Consider the following 19,271-nt stretch of genomic DNA (forward strand, 5'->3'; position numbering starts at 1 on the left):
AAAAAAAAAAAAAAGAACATCAGTGCCAATGATGGTTCACTAAATTCTGTGCTGGTGATTTTGATCTCAACGACGCTCCTTGGTCAGGGAGGCCCACCGAGGTTGATGACAAAATAAAGGTATTGATTGAGTCAAACCCACATTATACAACACAAGAGATTGCAGAAACATTGAACATCCATCATTCAAGTATTCACGACCACCTGAAGAAGCTGGGATACGTAAGCAAGCTCGATATTTGGGTTGCTCGTGAACTCAAAGAAGTTCATTTAACGGCGCATATAAACATCTGCAATATGCTCATTAAATGTGAAAAAAAGGATCCTTTTTTGAAACGACTGATAACTGGTGATGAGAAGTGGATTGTTTACAACAATGTGGTGCGCAAACGGTCTTGGTCCTGATGTGATGATTCCCCTCAAATGACACTGAAAGTGGATATTCATCAGAGGAAGGTTATGCTCTCAGTGTGGTGGGATTTTAAAGGTGTCCTGTTTTTTGAGCTCCTACCTAGGAACCAAACAATCAATTCAAATGTGTACTGTCAGCAATTGGACAGTTTGAACAAATCCATCATCCAGAAAAGTCCAGAGCTTCTTAATTGTAAAGAAGTTGTGTTTCATCTAGATGACATGAGACCACACACAAGTTCGATAACCCATCAAAAATTATTGGAGCTTGGATGGGATGTGTTGCCACACCCACCACACTCGCCTGACCTTGCGCTGACAGATTTCCACTTGTTTTGCTCTCTTCAAAACTCTTTGTGTGGTATAACATTCAATTTAGATGAGGCTGTAAATCAGCACCTTGTTCAGTTTTTCACAAATAAACACAGGTCCTTCTATGAATGATGAATTATGAAATTCACTGAAAGATGGCAAAAAGTTATCGAACAAAACGGGCAATATTTCATTGATTGATCTTTGTTCTTTATATAAATGACCTTTGAAAAACATAAACAAAATACATCATGACTTTTCTGATAACCCAATATATGCCACTTTTGCACTTAACATAATAAAAGTATTTCCCATGTTGTTAAAACCTCTCATAAGTGCTGCAAACTTTAGTTACAAAAGCAGTAACTGCTTATTGTAAAAAAAGACAAAATAGAAGTAAATAATGTATAAAATGAAATTCTTCTTTGGTACACCATTTCATTAGAATTCTATTGAAACTCTGGTTAACTTGTCTTTTGCTATATATATTCTTCAATAAACTACTTTTAAAGATAAAAATAGATCACATACTACTCTGGCACATATTAAGTGTTTAGCATATTGTAGACATCCTTCCATGTTAATCCATACATATCTGCTTGTTCTTTTTATGGTTGGAGTCGTAGTTCCCTACTGATGGACATTTCCTTTGTCACAACTTTTCACTATTATAATCTTGTAGTGAACAGTTATACACATATCTTGTGGATATGTGTATCATATGGAATTGTTAGGTCTAATGATATAAACCATTTTTAAAGCTGCACAATATTCTATTGACTAGATAAGTCATTCTTCTATTATGGAACATTTATTTGGGTTGCTTCCGAGATATTTTTTAAATATTGACAAGAAAGAATTTTCAATGAGAAAAATGGTACCTACCTGGCTTATGATAGTGGTGCCGATAGGCGATTGGCAGACCTTAGAAAGGTTGTCACACACATTACACAGCTAAAATATTTTTTAAAATAACTGAAATGGTTTTTGGGTTTTTTTTATATTCTTAGACTTCCTACACAAGGGCGAAATACCCAGGCTGAACTCTTTGGAGCTCTCAGCTAACCAGTTTATCCATAAAATGTGCAAACAAGACTTACTACGTCTAGTCTGCAGTATTTTTTTTTCTTTTCTCATTTCTGGTTTCTCCTTGATTTAGCCTATTGACTTCTTTTACAGGTAGGAAAATGAATTGCAAAATAACAAACCAAATGTTCTGACTCCTTGTCTGATGTTATTTCTGGAGGTTTCACTAATATACCAACTGTCCTTCTAGGTCCTAACATGAGAATCGAACACGCGGCCTGAAAGTGCACCTTTTCTGAGACTTCAGTTAACCTTCCTGCATATAACTGAGTGAAGAATCTGGTTCTTACAGTGAATCTGATTCTGGTTCTGATTTTGACTGAGCACATGGACAGTAGTGTACACACAGATGAAAGCACTGGTCTGTGGAAAATGAGTTTTGATTTTATGGTTTGACTATTTGGTGATTTCTGCTAGATGACAGTATCCTGAGTCAGGTGGCAGCTGACAGGGAATCTGGAATCTTGTTTCCTTATTGGTGTATTCTGTTTATGTTTGTTTTTAACCATACTGATACAAACTCCTTTATTATAATAACCAGAGCCCACTTCCTCTATTCAAAGCTTAAGTGTTTTTTTCATGTTTACTTATTATGAGCCCAACATCTATCAGTATTTACAAAATCAAATTCCTATACCAAAGGTGAAAGGAAACAAAACCCCTAACATTCAATGGTCAGCTTTCTTCAATTTCCCTAAATAATTGAGTAACTATAAATTAACATTACTTTAGAATTCTAAGCTAAAAATGGTAAACAGGGCCGGCCGAGTGGCGCATTGGTTAAGAGCTGGCTTGGGACACCGGAGGGCCCCGGTTTGGATCCCACATATGTGGGCCAGTGACACTGCCCTCTACAGCTAAGATGCTGAACAACAGCTCTACTTGGAGTTGGGCTGCTGTGAGTCGCGGAAGGCTGCATGCAACCCCTGCTGCAGTGGGTTGCCATTAGGCTACCGTGTGTAGCCAGCAGCCAGCGTGAGCGGCTGTCCAGAAGCCGGCGACTGATCTGCCTCGCCCAGGAAGAACGCAATGATGGTGCCAACTTGAGCCAGTGAAGCAATGTCCTCCACAACTAGACTGAAGAACAAAAATGACAGAAACTTGTCTGTTCCCCTTCCCCCAATTCCCCAGCGCTGTTCCTATCTCCCAATTCCCCAATTAAAAAAAAAAAATCTTAAAAAAAGGTAAAGAAACTTATATTATAAATTAGACAAACTCAGAAAATTGATGGTTTTCAAAAGCTAAACAAAACAATATTTAATAGTTTTTAGTATTAGTATGATATAATTTTATAAACTTGAACTTATCTTCTCAGGAAAAGCCTGATTAACTTCAATATCTTAAATTTTCTATACTGGTTTCACAAATTAGATACATTTAACATCATTCCTATTCAAAATATAAAATTGTAAAATCATGTGTTCAATTAAATTTTATAATAGGTATCTTTATTAAAAGGATCAAGTCTTATAATGCCACAACTCTCAAAATGCTTAATATATTAGCTTACATTGCAATTTTCAGACCCTTAGTTAACTTTAAGATTTTAGACTAATATAAAATGGAATTAATGAAAAATCTTTAGATCCCAATTTCTAATTAAGATAAAAACACGAATCACTGGTCACCAAATATGTTTTTAATTTACCCCTGTCTCTTATACATTATAGAATAGTCATCAAATAAACAGGTTAAAGGATATATAAATGCCTTTGGATAATCTTAAATACATGTTTATTTTGTCACTTAAATTATTATAAAAAGGATAAAAAATGTGTACTTATGAAGAGAATGAAAAGATAGTGCTTGGTTAGGTGACTTAGTTTTTTCTGTGTCTGTGAGGAAACAAAAGTTGGTTTCTCTGGTTACGGTTGTTTTTAATAGATATAGCTAACACTGCCCTAGGTAAAACAAAAGTTACAGGGAAATAAAAATATGTATACAAGGTAATGAGTATGCTTTGTGCATTTATCAAGAGAATTGTTATAGCTTTTTTTTTTTTAAAGATTTTATTGGAGAATTGGAACAGTGTTGGGGAATTGGGGAAGGGGAATAGCCAAGTTGTTGTCCTTCAATCTTAGTTGCGGAGGATGCAGCTAACTCAGCTCCAAGTCCAGTCGCCATCCGGTCACCTGTCAGCAGCTCGCAGCTGCTCAGCTCAAGGTGCTGTGTTCAATCTTAGTTGTGGGGGGGCACAGCCCACCATCCCATGCAGGAGTCAAACGGGCAAACTTGGTTTTTTTTTAAAGTTTTTATTGGGAAATTGGGGGAGGGAAACAGCATTGGGAAATCGGAGAAGAGGAACAGACAAGTTGCTGTCCTTTGGTTCTTCAGTCTAGTGTGGGAAACGTCACTTCACTGGCCCATGTAGGTATTATCGTTGCGCTATTCCCAGGTAAGGCAGTCCCTCGCCGGCCATTGGACGGCTGCTCATGGCGGCTAACGGCAGCTGCCAGCCAGCCAGCCCTGCTGCAGCCTATGTCGTCGCCAGCGACTCATGGCAGCCCAGCTCCAGGTTGAGCTGTTGTCCACCATCTTAACTATAGAGGGCGCAGCATAACTGGCCCTTATGTGGGATCCGAAATGAGCCCTGTTGCTCAGAGCTCGTGTTCTTAACCAACTGAGCCACTTGGCCAGCCCCTGTTATAGCTTTTTTAAGATAGCAAAATCAATATAATATATACTGTTTTATTTAATATGCTTTTAAGGTTCATTAAAAATTATTTAAAAATTATGTTTAAGTTTTTAAATAGATCATCTACACTGAAAAGGTAGTGCTTTAAGAGTAGTCTAGGGCTGGCCGAGTGGCGCGTTGGTTAAGAGCTGGCTTGGTGAGCTCTGAGCAACAGCGGTTCGAGTCCCGGCCCGAGCTGAGCAGCCGCTGAGCTGCCAACAGGTGGCAGGATGGCTCAGCTAAAATAAATAAATAAATAAATAAAAGAGCTGGCTTGGGACGCCAGAGGGTCCCGGTTCAGATCCCACATATGAGGGCCACTGACACTGCCCTCCACAGCTAAGATGCTGAACAACAGTTCAACCTGGAGCTGGGCTGCCGTGAGTCGCCGGCGACTGATCTGCCTCACCTGGGAAGAGCGCAATTATGGTGCCAACTTGGGCCAGTGAAGCAACATCCTCCACATCTAGACTGAAGAACAAAAGGACAGCAACTTGTTTGTTCCCCTTCCCCCAATTCCCCAGCTCTGTTCCCATCCCCCCAATTCCCCAATAAAAATCTTAAAAAAAAAGAGTAGTCTATAAACTCGCACTTGGCTTTGCAAATAGTGGATGATCGAAAAGATGTTGAATCAATGCTTACTGCCTGTGTTTCCTTATCAACTCACCTCATAAACTTTTAAAGTTGGCCTCTGTCTACAACATTCTTCTTTTAAAGCCACTATTTTCCATGTCCCAATGACCTTCCAATAACCAAATCTTCTGCCTTGAAAAAACTACACACCTAGTAACTACATACCCACGAAGCAAATATGCTCCTTACTTTTCAGTCTAGGTTACTGACTATTATTAATATAGGGAAGGGCCATGAGGATTGTTTCTGCAGGAGGAACTAAGAGGTTGGAATCCAAGCCTGCTGCCTACGTGCTCCGCGACACAGAGGTCAGGCGGACGCTAATCAATGACACAGAGCAAACTACTGAAAGACTAGAGAATCCATCACGGCCATCCCTGCAGTTAAGCCCCCGGAAAGAAAGCACAGGTTGTGCTTTACAAGAGTTAAAGACAAACCTGCCCCTGTTCTTGCATCTTACTGAAGTTAAAGATAAACTTACATTGTTCTTCTAGCCTCCTTTCCCCTGTAGCAATGAATTTTCCAAGGAAGCATAAAACACACATAAACCCCAGCCTGGGATAGAGGGGGTCTCTCTTCCACTAAGGATTAGAGCGCCCCCCTCTGTCTTTGGGTGGCCTTTATTTTCTTTCTTGCTCTCTGCTAAATAATCTTACTTTTACTTTAAACTCTATATCCACTCACATTTGAATTCTTTCCTATGTGAAACCAAGAACCCTATTTTCCCGTAACACTATGGCTCTTACTACGCTGCAGAGAAATCTATTAGGAAAAATATAGCTAATATGGTAGCCAGCTAGTTATGTCTGATTACTTGATTTTACTAACACACTAAAACACTCATAAAAGCATAGAAGGAGATGCAAAGTTAGAACATCACAGAAATCTGGTTATTAGTCTATAAGTCAGGGCACAAAAAGAATTGACTAAATGGTAGAAACAAAAACAATTAAAAAGTCTAAAGATTCAAAAGTAAGAGAACAGTTCAACAGGCCATAATATTATATGATCTCGTATTAAACAGTCATTAAAGATCCTACTACGGATTATTTGATGTTGAAAAAAACATTCATGGTAAAGTAAATGAAAAGGGGAGACTTTCGTATATGGAAAAAAGAATCTATATCTAAATTGAAATTATAATTGAAGTACAAGCAACAAAATATTCACTGCAGACCTCGCTCAGCAGTGGGATTGCTGAAACATTTTCATTTCTTCTTTGTGCCTTTTTTTATACTTCCCAAATTTTCTGTAATAAGCACATATAACATTTTTACAATCAGAAGAATTATAGGAGGAAATGAAGAAAGATAAAACTAAGAGACAAGCACCATGAAAATTATTTTATACATGGCAGGCTGAACATATAAGAACAAGTCACGCTTTTCAGTTTGCATTCTCCTCAGTCTCTCCAGCATCTAACAGTACTGGTATCACTTCCGGAAACGCCTTACTTCACTTCTAAAACCTTGTTCCCTCTTGGTTCCCTTCCAACACTTCCGCATCCTTTCTCTTTGCCTTGTTTGGTTGTCGCCTGCTGCTACTCCCTAAATGGGAATGCAGGCCAAGGCTGAGTCTTCACTACTCTTGCTCTGTAAGCCCTTCAACGGAGAGCCCAGCCATTCTCAGTTCCAGCGCTTACTGCTTAGTACGTGACTTCCAAGCTCTACATCTCTAGTTCTTTCCTTATCTCTTGAATAGTTTTCAAACTCAACTGGAATATTCTATCTTTCTCCATCTAAAATTCATTTATCTCCAAATTAACTTCCTCTTTTTGGATCTTCCTATGTATATCCATGGATCTATTATGCATTTTGTCATCTCATTCAGATTTAAGAGTTATCCCTCTTTCTCTCCTTCTCAACGCTTAGTCACTAAATCCTTTGAAATATCTCTTACATCCATCACTTTCTTTCCAGTCTAATCCTGATACCCTGCCAATTCTCATAAAACTCAGCATCTCACACCAAAGTAGTCCCATGGGTGTGAGTCTAATTGATCTGTCTCCAGTCTCTGGCTTCTGTAAGAAACACACACACACACACACACATACACACACACACACACACACCCCTACGCACTGCAGCTGTTGTGATTAATTTTCCTAAAACACTGCTTAAAAAAATAAAACAAGGAAAAAAATTAAAAGACAAACAATGCTATAGTCTCAAATCACTGTCTAAATGACAGGCTAAACTCTTTAGCTTGGCATTCCAGGGTCTCCAATGTAGCCTCTGCCTCCCTCTTGTAACCTTATTTCCTACCGTTACGTTACAAAAATCATCCTTCCAAGCAAACTATTTATTTTCAAAATAGGAGTTTGTGATTTAAACATTCATGAGTTTTCTGGAAGCTTTGCTGTTTAATGTCACTGACCAACGCTGCACATGGACAAGACAGAAATAACAGATTAACAGTAGACTGCAAATGTTAAGGCAGAGCCTGGGCAAGAGTCAGACCAGGGGCCATGATTCTGGAAAAGGCAAACTACGGAAACAGGAAAACTCTCAGGGGCTGCCAGAAGTTAGGGAGGGAGAGTGGAAGAGATGCATAAGCAGAGTACAGAGGACTTTTAGGGCAGTGAAGCAATTCTGTTGGATACATTGGGATATACTGGAAATGGATACATTTGTCCAAACATATAGAATGTACAACACCGAGAGTAAACCCTAATGTAAAACTATGGACTTTGGGTGATGATGTGTCAGTGCAGAGCAATTGTAACAATGCACCACCTTGGTGCTGGATGTAGTGTGGGAGGCTATGCTTGTGTAGGAGGCTGTGCGTGTGCGTGGGTGCGTGGGTGCGTGTGTGTGTGTGTGTGTGTGTGTGTGGCTGTGTGTGAGTGGGGGAGGCTATATGTGTGTGGTAAAACCTCTGTACTTTCTGTTCCATTTTGCTGTGAACCTAAAACTGCTCTAAAATATGTTTATTAATTAAATATATATTTTTTTAAACTGCACACATAAAAATATTTAAATATTTAATCCCTGTCCTCCATTAAGATACTTTCCAATGTAGTTGTTCTAAAAATCATTTCTGAACCAAAAAACTACAGCTTAATTTCTAAGGTAAGTTTTAATTTTACCAAAGCAGCTTTCAAAAGCAACATAGGGGTGCGTCCAGTTAGCTCAGTTGGTAAGAGTGCAAGCTCTGAGCAGCAGGGCTGCCGGTTCCATTCCCATGTGCCAGTAAGCTGTGCCCTCTACAGCTACGATTGTGAACAATGGCTCAACCTGGAGCTGGGCTGCCGTGAGGGGCCAGTGGATGGCATGAGCTGCCGTGAAGCTGCCATGAGCTGCCATGAGCTACAGTGGCCAGCAGCTGGCGAGAGCTGCCGCGAGCGGCCGTCCAATGGCCGGTGACCGACAGCCTCACCTGGGAAGAGCGCAATGAACATAATATCAACATGGGCCAGTGAAGCAGCGTCCTCCACAACCAGACTGAGAACAACTAACGGCTTGGAGGTGGGGGGGGGGGGGGGGGAGAAGCAACATAGGTCTGCACTGAAATTTCAGAAATGCACTTATTTTCAGATTTTTGGAGCTTTGGCCAGCACTAGATTCTTCTAAACATGCTAACATTTCAGAGGTGACGCATAACAGGCAGTGTTATGATCAATGCTTACAGAAAATCATCCACTGCCAGTAATGTTAATACATGAGAATAACCATATAATTAGATTATGTAAATCTGAAAATTATTTAAAAAACATTGACAAACTATAAGAGTGAACACTTAGTTCACCACCATCCCTTTGTTGTCCACCCCCAAAAATACAAACTCGTTATTTGCAAAAATGATCTCCATACACTGCTTCTATGTACGTTTTAGTATCATCTTCTGCCACTTGTTCAGCTGTGCAGAAACTCACCATTTCTTATTAATTTGCTAAGTTTTTGCATAACTCAGTGTGTCTGAACATATATTCCTTTGTTCTGAAATTCACCAGGACTCCTCCACACTTAGTAAATTCCTATTCCTCTTTAATCACCCAGAAAACAATTAATTTAAGAAAAGTTTCAACATAAAACTCTGGGGAATAATTTAAAGCAGAAAAAGAACTGCAAAGAAATCTTGAATTCTATTTAATAAGTGTTAACTGTTGTTATTAGTGTAGTAGTTATTTTTTGTGTATTGTAGGTACAGCATATGAATAAATATGACTGATGTTGAGAACCAGGGTTTTACTGTGGAAGAAGAGAGATACAAATATGGACGAAAAAAAGATGATGAAGAACCATGTAGTGCTGAATTCAAAATATCAGTATGAATTAATTAAAACAAAACAAAACAAAACAAAATCACTCTCTAGTTCTGCAGGTAAAAGGACCAGTCCACAATGGTAAGCAGTAGCAATGAGCACATCTATACCCAGATTTTGGTAAATTCCACTTTTCTTTAAAAAAGCAGTTCCAGGGCACTTGGAAAAAATGGTTCATTCTGGGTCTGAAGCAAAAAAAAGTACAAGGGAAGCCTGGACATGTCATGTTTAAGTTAAGGAAGTGTTCAAAGACTAAAGAGTCATGTTAAGGGACATAGGCGAGAGCCACTGGTCAAATTTGAGGCTATTTTAGCATAAAAAAGAATACTGATTTAATTATTTACACACAGAATAAAAAAAATGAATGCCAGGTAACAAGTATAGGGGAAATGCTAGAATTTAAAAAAAAGTTACCCTTTTTTCTATCCCCTAATGTAATAAATGCAGGTAAGGCTTATTAATGGATACTAAGAGCAGTGAGTGAAAGGTGTTTGGGGTATTCATAGGGTCTCCAAGTATTATCCTACAGATCATGTGCTAATTATAAAGAGGAAAATAAACCTCTACTATGGAGTGATCTGGCTATCACCACCTTAACCAAGTGATAACATTTAGCATCACAAAATGTGGGACAACTGGTATTATATGCCTCATGATGTGATGTAACGTGAAGTTTACATCTCTCCTATGCAATATTTCTGCTAAACTGTTATGTTGAGTGTAATCATAAGGAAACAATTAGACAAATGAATAATGTGGGAAATTCTAAACAACTACCCCAGCTCTTCAAAAAACTCAATGTCATGAAAAAACAAAAAACAAACAGCATATTGTTCTAGATTTTATTAACCACATGATCCTTGACTGGATCCTGGATGATAAAAATAAAACAAATACCATAAAAATCGGAGAAATTTAAATACAGGCCATATATTAGATATTATCAAATTACTATTTATATTCTGAGGTGTGATAATGGTACAATAGTTATAAAGAATGTCATCCTTAGGAGATATATGCAGAAATATGTAGGAATGAAATGTTAATATATCTGCATTTACTTTCAAATGGTTTGGCAAATATAGAGTACATATGGCAAGATAATAACAACCAGTAAATACAGGAGTATATGGATATTCATTGTACTTTTAAGTTATCTGTAGATTTGGAATTTTCAAAATAAAAATTTGGGGGCGGGCAGGAAATTTCAGTTCAGATGTTACACATTCTCAGAAGGCCTTGACTTGTCTAATGGAATTATTTCTTTCTATTTTCAGTATTCCCATAAGATTCTTTGTATTTCTATTTTAGCACTTAACAAATTTGTAACTGCCTAGTTACAGGTCTGGCCTTTTCCCTGAACTCTGTGGAACCAGTCCATCTTCATTCCCAGAATTTAGCTCTTTATCTGGCACCTACTAGGTATACAGCATTTGTTGTATGAATAATTGAGTCATACAATAAGTGACAGGCCAAAAGTGAAATCCAAGTACGGTCTATAAAACATTGTGCCTAGAATTTAATGAAATCCACCAAGCAGAAAGCCTATTAAACGTTTATGTGATCTGTACCATTATAATAGATACATCAGCATTCAAATACATCAACAAATTGATTTAAACACAAAGCATAATAACCCTAAAGCAGCCTCACCCTTAACTCATTACAGGCATATTTTCATTTTAAATTCTTTTAATTTCAACTCAAGTTAATTGGAGAAGATGCATACCTGTTCTATATCCTTGGAATTGGAGGTCTGGTTTTCTCCTATGACTCCAGGCTGCTCATTTTCCCATGGTAATTTATTTTTTCCTTTTCCTGCACTTAATACCCTTCGGGTACAGATAGTTGGGCTGTAAGATCCATAAATTTGCACGCTATCCCTCGTGTGATCACCACAGTGACAGTGTGCACTCTGAGTTCTGTTACCAGCCAAAAGCCAGTCTGTATCTGCTCCCTGTGCCAAATGGCTTGACCTACCCTGGGCGGACGATGGCATGAGTACTGCATACTGCACAAATCCCTGTTCTGTTAGCCTTGGGAGGGTTTTCCTGGCCAATCTGGCCTGCACAGCATTCATCACTCCATCTCCATTATCTTGCAGTTCAACAGTATCCACAGCTTTGAAAAGGATGCTGGTTTTACTTGAGCCCAATGATGATGCCAACACAGCAAAGGCTTCGAGAGCTGCTTGGCGTACCTTGCGTTTGCTATCTACAAGGGCTGGGGCAAGACCAAAAGACAGTTTGGGTAAGTCAAAATCCTCACTGGGATAGGTCAGGAGCGAGCAGATGCAAATGTTCACCACCTCCTCTCTCACTCTGGAATGCTTATGCTTGAGATGTTCCAGGAGTAAACAAAGCACCTGTTGAGGACCTACTTCCTTCATTAGCTTGAGGAAGATTTTCATGTATTCTTGTTTGATCACCAACTTGTTGTCTGCCAGCACTTTGACAGAAGCTGCTATAACTGGTCCCAAGAAGTGCTGTACCTGCTCTCCAAGTTGAATAACCAGTAAATGCAGAACCTGAAGTGTGCCATGGACCACTCTGAAGTTAGAATCATCTAACAAATTATACAGCAAGCTAATGAAACTGATAAGACTAGAATGAGGGGTAGAACTAGGGTTAAATCGTCCCATCACCTGTTTTAGTTCCTCAACGGCCTGAGTCCGGTTCCTATAGTCTTCCTGATCTAACAATCTTGAATGCAGTTCCTGAGGAATGATCCCAAATTTAAGATTGCTGTTGGAAAGAGTCACTGCACAGGGGAGGGGATCTTCAGGAAATCCAGAGGCTTCAAGTTCCAAATAATAAGGAACCTGACTGCCAAACTGGGCCTCCAGGCGGCGATTGTATTGTCTCCTCAGGGCAGAGGGCAGGCGAGAGATGTAGGATTGAAACCTCTCTTGGCCAAGTCGCTCCCCAATTTGTTGAAGTGCAGAGAAAGCTGTCTCTGCTTCTTCTTCTATCTCCTGATCGCCAAGCTTTCGGGCTAGGGACAGTATCACCTCGGTAAGATCTAGGCCTAGTAACAAATCTTCAGGAGTAAGCAAGATGGGGAACAGTAGTGCTGTGGAAGCTCTAAGCCGGGCATCGGTACTTTCCAGTCCTTGTTGTATAAGCGTTCTCAGCACCTGCCCAGAGCTGCGTTTCAGACATACGTGTAGGATCTGCAGCGCATCTTTCCGCAGGGCTGGATTCTCTTCCCGTAAGGAGACAACTAGTTGAGGCAGAAGTGCTAAGCTAAAGGCCTCTTCGAGCTGGCCTGCTTCCCCCTGACCTCGGAGAACATCCGAGAGGAGTTGTAAGCAGAGTCGCTTTTCATCACTACCTCCTTCCACAAGCACTCGGCCCAGGGCGCGATACAATGCTTCCTTCCGTCTGGGAAAGCCAAGTCGACCGCCCCGCCGCGGCAAAGCAGCCTGCAACGCCTGGAAGGCCTCAGAAGGATCCGGCACGGTCCGGAGGAGTTGAAGGAGCCGAGTCTCCTCCTCATCTCCCCCTGACAAACCACCTCCAGACTCAGACCAACTACTTGAGATCGCCTCCGCCGGCATCAAGACGGTCGAGGCCAGAGGTGATGGTGTTGTGGGGCAGGAACCGTGGTCTCCTGCAGCTCCACGGCAGCAGTAGTTTTTCTCGCCTCTCATGATGCCCCCACCTCGACTATCATCAGTCCGTGAGACGGAAGGACCACTGCAACTCCGGAGGCGATAGGAACTTTGGGCTGGAAGGGGCGGCAGCAGAAGCAGCGCGGAGGACGCAGCCGCCATGCAGGATCGTTAGGTGGCGGAGGCTGGAGGAAACCATGTCTCCGAAGGGCTTGATGGAGCCCAACCTTTTTGTTCCTCTCCAAGCCCCAGGCTGCAGAGGAGGAAAAGAAACAGCTTAAGACAGCTGCCAGGCCGCCCCCAACTCCAGCAGCCTCCGGCAAAATGGCCCCCGCCTAAACCCCAGACCCCACAGCTACGACCGGGCGTAACCAGGGGCTCCACGTGACCAAACCGATCGCTTCCATGGTGATGTACCCAGCACGGACCTCTTGACCCGGAAATCAACCTGCCGTAGTGAATGCTGGGTCATGTAGTCCACGTCAGGTACTAAGACTAGGCAGAACTCTCCTGGAAAAAGGAAGTGAGAACGTTGCGAACGTAGCGAACGTAGCGAATGAACCTAAACGGAGAAAGCGAGGGGGATCTGTGTGTGGGAGGAAAGGCACTAGGCGGAAGTGACGCCCTCCTTGCTTACGGCGGAAGTTCCCTGCCCCACCCGTAAGAATTGAGGTTTGACTAGAGGCAAGTGAGGATCTGCCCCGGCTTGTTGTCCACTGCTCCACCTCCGGTTGCTGCCGGTGCGGTTCTTGAGACTCAGGTAGTTTTCCTTTTGCTATCCACCTGCGGCGCAGGCATTGGCAGCGTTTTGCCGGATTGCCGCTGGTGCGGGAGTGAGAGGTAAAGAAATGAACGGGAGCAAGCAGAGAGAGAGGAGACATCTTCTTGTGCAGGACTCGTTAGCTTTGTAAACGTTTAGCTCTCTGCAACCCTGAGGAAGTGGCGATCCTTTCCCTCTGCCATCCGCTTACTGGGGCACAAGATCCGGGTCAAGGCCAAGCTCATAGTGTGCGTACTTGTTTTCAAATCCTGGTCTTTTGGGCCTTTAACTCTCCCCACCTTCTCCCCCATTCCTCTTTTCCTACTTTGCTTATCCTCCGGCCTTGGAGGGTTTTTTTTCCCTTATCATCACTTTCTCTTTGAAAACGTGCTTTATCTGGAGATAAATCTGGTGTGTTTTTTCCCTCCACAGCTAACCGCCTCTCCCTTGTACCTTCTCAAAGTCTCCTAATGCAGTTCCTCTGTGGGACTCACTCCTTACCCCTTCCGGCTCCCTCCGCGGCCCCAACCTCCCTGCAGTATCCTCAGGCGACTCCGCCGCCTTTCAGTCTCCTGGAAACCGAGGTTGCAAAGCAAATTTCGGTTGCGGTAGAAGTTCTTGGCATCACGGTCCTAAGAGAGTTCTGCCCTGTAGATTTAAAGCTGATAACAGACATTTCTTTGTTTTAGGTGAACTGTGAATTTGGGGAGCATTTTCTCCTTGTAAATGAAAGTTAAGCGGACACAATTGAAGAGATGGAGTGTCTGGTGTAAGGCTGAAGTTTTTGGAGTGTGGAAGATAATTTTTTTGGTTTTTGAAGGGATAATACACTCGCTTTTGAATGACTCAGTGAGAAAAGCCTGAGTTATCATTTGAACTCTCCATGCACTTCAAATGCAGGTGTTCCTACCCTGCTGTGTGCCACATGGGATGTCTTAAATACATCTTTACGTCTTAAAATAATTGAGTCACATAGGCCAAACCACTTTATAATGTTGAATAATGTAAGTGTAAAAATAACTTCTAGATGCTCTCTTAAAGCATAATTTGAATATCATAGGTTTCTATTCTTTTGGGAGTAGAGTAGAAATAAGTGAGGCTTGTGTAAACTTGCATCCTTGTTTTGGTTTTAAGTTCTAGGTTGTTCCTTCATAATTACTCATTTTGGTGTTTAAATTAATCTGCCTAAATTTGGTTTGGTTGTGTTTCAGTAGGCAAAAAAACCCAAAACCTCTTTTTTTTGTTGTTTTACATGTTTTATTTTAGAGACAGAGTAAGAGCAGGGAGTGAAAACCTAGAGATGATTGTAACAATTGTCAATGAGAAGAAATGTCTGGTTCTCATATTTCCAATAAGAAGTTCAGATTTATACTTTTACTAAGGTATGCCCCAGACTTCAGGAACCAATTCAAACTAACCTAAGGAAGAGAATGATGTACACATTAGAATGTACACATTAGAATGCCGGTTTATGTTGGAATAGAAGATAACCCTTTCCAGTGATCAGAATTTTCCGGTTAAAAATCTAGTGCATTCTTTCCTGTATCCAAGAACTTGGGAGAAGTAAGTATATGTGTGGTAATCATGGAATCAAAGAAAAGGAAGTTGGATTCCAGTCTTGAATGATATTCATCATCGAAATTATGATAGAAGCTTAATAATTATCCCTTTTTTCTATAGAGAATAATTCTCAAGGGGCTTGGATGCTTATACCAACCAGTTATGTCCTTTTCCTTGGAACAAAGCAAGATGAATATTCATTTTGACCACTTTTCTCAGGGCCTTGTAGATCAATCACTATGTTATAGATTGCAATTTATTTTATATCTGTTACATTTAATTTCTCGAATACTTAAAGATGCATTAGTCTGGTGGATATTTAGGAAATGGAATCTTAACAGCATTGCATATCTTACTAATTAATTTCTAGGGTTATTTTGTGGAAGATAAATCTCATCCATTTGTTGTGTATTCTGTTTATTTCTAATATAAAGAAGATTGGTTTTAATGAATCATAAATTTTATTTCAAAATGTAAATGTCACTAAGCATGCAAAGGAGATTTAAAAAAAAAAATCTTATTCCCTGAATTGTAGGAATCCAGGGAATTCTAGGAATTGTGTATTGACTGGAAAAGCCTTTTATATTGAACCATAGATTAGATAAAAAAATTAATAAAATTCTAGAATAGTAGAATATACTAGTAGGTTTATTAATAGTACACCTCTCAAAATTGAAAGGGAGTAATTAAGGATACAGTGAAAAGAGCTAATTCAGGTAGAACAAATTAAAAATATCAATAATTTCAAAATTTAATTGAAAAATGGATTACAGGAGTGTTTGTGATATATACCTTAATTTTTGAGCTGAATTTAAGCAAGGTAAACACAGTTGCCCAAAAAACATGCTTTATTTCCATAGTCAGTGATAAGATATAATTTGGTTGGGTGAACCACTATAGGTAGTTTTGTTGGTTTTTTTTTTAAGATTTTTATTGGGAAATTGGGGGAAGGGGAACAGACAAGTTGCTGTTGTTTTGTTCTTCAGTGTAGTTGTGGAGGACGTTGCTTCACTGGCCCAAGTTGGCACCATCATTGCGCTCTTCCCGTGCGAGGCAGATCAGTCGCCGGCTTCTGGACGGCAGCTCACGGCGGCGGCTGGCCGCTCACGCTGGCTGCTGGCTACACACGGTAGTCCATGGCAACCCACTGCCACAGGGGCTGCAGCCTACACGGTCGCCGTTGACTCACGGCTGCCCAGCTCCAGGTTGAGCTGTTGTTCAGCATCTTAGCTGTGGAGGGCAGTGTCACTGGCCCTCATATGTGGGATCCGAACCAGGGCCCTCTGGCATCCCAAGCCAGTTCTTAACCACCGCGCCACTTGGCCAGCCCTAGGTAGTTTTTTTTCTGTGTTCTTACTCAAATTTTACAGACATCCAGGAATACTGGAAATCAGTGTTAATTCTGTAAACTATTAAGAATTTTGTATTTTAAGACATTGTGAAGAAATGGTATACAAATGAAAGGCTGTGCTATTACTATTAATAGGTAATTATAATAATACTTCTTACCATTTATTGAGTGTTTGCTATGTGCCATACACTGAGATACGTAATGAATTTTAATTCATTTAATCGTCAGAACAGATTTTTGAGGTTACATCTGGTACATTTGTACTATGGCACATTTTATGAATGTTTTTATTGGAAAGTAATTGGAGAGAGAAAGAAAAAGAAAGTAAAATTCAAATTAGTTGTTTCAGCCACTTGCTTGGAGCTTTAGAAAAGCTTTGGTAGGGGAAAATGTTGAAACTATAGGATAAAATTAGATTTTTCCATTATTAATCATTCATGTCTTTTATTATGTATTTGATTGTATATAATTTAATCTTCCTTTTTGGGTTTCTGTTGTGAACCTTTGTAGTTTCTTGTTTGAGTCAAAGGTTAAGAAATTTTGAGTTTATTTTTACACACGTGGGATTAAACAGGTTTTCTTGATGTATATCAGTGATATATTTTAAATTACTTAGGTTTATGTTCTAAAGCCATTGTGCATTTCTGACAAACTCATAGTTTTTACTCAATGAAGTTAGTGGCTTTGGGGACTTGCTTCTGTGTTATTACTGAATTTGTGATATAATGATTCATATTATAACAGGCTCTAACTTTACTTTTGTTTCTCTAGGTATAATGAAAGTCAGTCTCAGAGAAAAGGAAAATATGTCAGTGCCATAGGCTCACTGATAAAATTATATGCCATCATTAGTTGAATTCTTCTGTGAGGAGAGTTGAACTGTGGGAAAGAAATTTAAGAAAACAGCTATGATAAAATATTCTCTTAAATTCATAAATCATACTTTTTACAGAAAAGTATATGTGTGTTTGGATTTAAAAAAAAACAACCCTCATTTCTCTTCACCATTTATTTCCTTTCATTGTAGCAGATAATTGCCTCCCAACTGATTTCAGCACCACTGTTTTGTAGCTTAGGTGTCAATTAAGTAGTTACTAATCTCACAGCTTGACCTTTATTAGCTTTGTTTCAGAACCTAATTCTGAATTGTGAAGCTGCTGTAGACTCTGGAAAGTTTAATGTTATCTAACACTGTCTTTATGTCGTGGATATTTATGTAATAAGAATGTGATTAGAAGTGAAATACAATGCTATTACCTTTCTAAAACTTTGCAAATGGATGCCATTTATTCAGTATTGACTAATCCAGTTACCTGGGTTTAGATAACTCCTAAATATTTGTTGTACCAAGATTAAAAACAAAGTATGGTAGGGATGTGAGGGAAGAAGAATCAATTCCACTATGATATAAATAACAGAAGGGAATAATTGTTCCATGGACCCTTCTTTATTTCCTTCTAAAGCCCTGATGTGCTTTTGTATCATCTACATAGTATGTATGTTTATATTTTATATATGTATGTGTATGTATATGTATACACACACACACAGAGGGTGTCAAAAAAGTATATACACATTTTAAGAAAGGAAAAAACTATTAAAATTGTAATACTTGATATATACCAATAACAAAAGATGAGTACAAGTCATGTGTATACGTTTTTTGGCACCCCCGGTATGTACTCGTGTGTGTGTGTGTGTGTGTGTGTGTGTGTGTGTGTGTGGAAATGCATGTGTGTGTGACCTTTTTAGTTTCTTGTTTGAGTTAAAACTTGAATAAGATTAAGAAATTATGAGCTCATTAGTGAGGCAGTATAACATAATATTTAAGGGCTCTGGATCCAGACTGAGTGCCAGGGTTTAAGTATTCCCTCGGGCTTAATTTCTCTGCACCTCAGATTTTTTTCATCTGTAAAATGGGAATAATACTAAGTGTCTATCTCTTGGTTTTACTTTGAGGATGAAAGTAGTTAATACATGTAAAAAGCTTAGTACATTATGACAATCAAAGTATTCTAGATGATCTTTATAGAATAATTTAGTCTTGTCAGGAGTGGCAACAGTTATAGATAGATTCAGCAAATAATTTAAGCAGGTCAACACTGTTCAGCATTGTAATTTTTTAAATATAATTTATAGAGAACATTGTTCAAACACTAAGAAAACATTATAGTCCCAGTAATGTCTTACTAATTGTATGATCTGATTCATTTAAACTCTCTGAACGTCATATTCTTCATCTGTAAATCTTATGCCAAGTTCAGTGCCATATATATTTTTTTTTTTCCTGTATAAAATTTCAAAACCATGCAAAAGTAGAATAGTATGATGAACCCTCATGTACTGTCACCCAGCTTCAGCAGTTACCAGCTCATGACATCGTCTATATCTCGATCCACTCTCTAATACTATATTAGTTTGAAGCAAATCTCTGAGATTGTATTATTTTATCTATAAATATTTCAGTATGTGTTTGTAAAAGGTAAAAAGTATTTAAAAACATAACTACAATATCACTGTTTAGCCACAAAATATAAGTGATTACTTAAGATAATCAGTTCTGTCAGTGTGCAAATTTCCAGTGTCTCCTGGTTATGTGTGTGTGTGT

At 39.5% G+C, this 19,271-nt stretch overlaps 2 protein-coding genes across 5 annotated transcripts in view; one reads left to right on the plus strand and one right to left on the minus strand.

The window, feature by feature from the left end:
* The window catches only part of TOGARAM1 (TOG array regulator of axonemal microtubules 1), an 88,680-nt gene extending 75,280 nt beyond the window's left edge, over positions 1-13,400 (minus strand). The window contains exon 1 of one of the 2 annotated variants that reach the window (XM_019624793.1): positions 11,109-13,400. In XM_019624793.1, the coding sequence (XP_019480338.1) occupies positions 11,109-13,154 (2,046 nt within the window). In that variant the 5' untranslated portion in view covers positions 13,155-13,400. The remainder of the gene's footprint in view (positions 1-11,108) is intronic. The other variant, XM_019624794.1, reaches the window with a different exon arrangement.
* Positions 13,401-13,608: 208 nt separating this feature from the next.
* The window catches only part of KLHL28 (kelch like family member 28), a 32,450-nt gene continuing 26,787 nt past the window's right edge, over positions 13,609-19,271 (plus strand). Inside the window, exon 1 of one of the 3 annotated variants that reach the window (XM_019624796.1) lies at positions 13,609-13,832. The gene's annotated coding sequence lies outside the window, so the exon portion shown is untranslated. The other 2 variants (XM_019624795.1, XM_019624797.1) reach the window with 2 other exon arrangements.

Source organism: Hipposideros armiger, unplaced genomic scaffold (assembly GCF_001890085.2).
Source record: "Hipposideros armiger isolate ML-2016 unplaced genomic scaffold, ASM189008v1 scaffold_608, whole genome shotgun sequence".
In the NCBI taxonomy this organism is placed as follows: domain Eukaryota; kingdom Metazoa; phylum Chordata; class Mammalia; order Chiroptera; family Hipposideridae; genus Hipposideros; species Hipposideros armiger.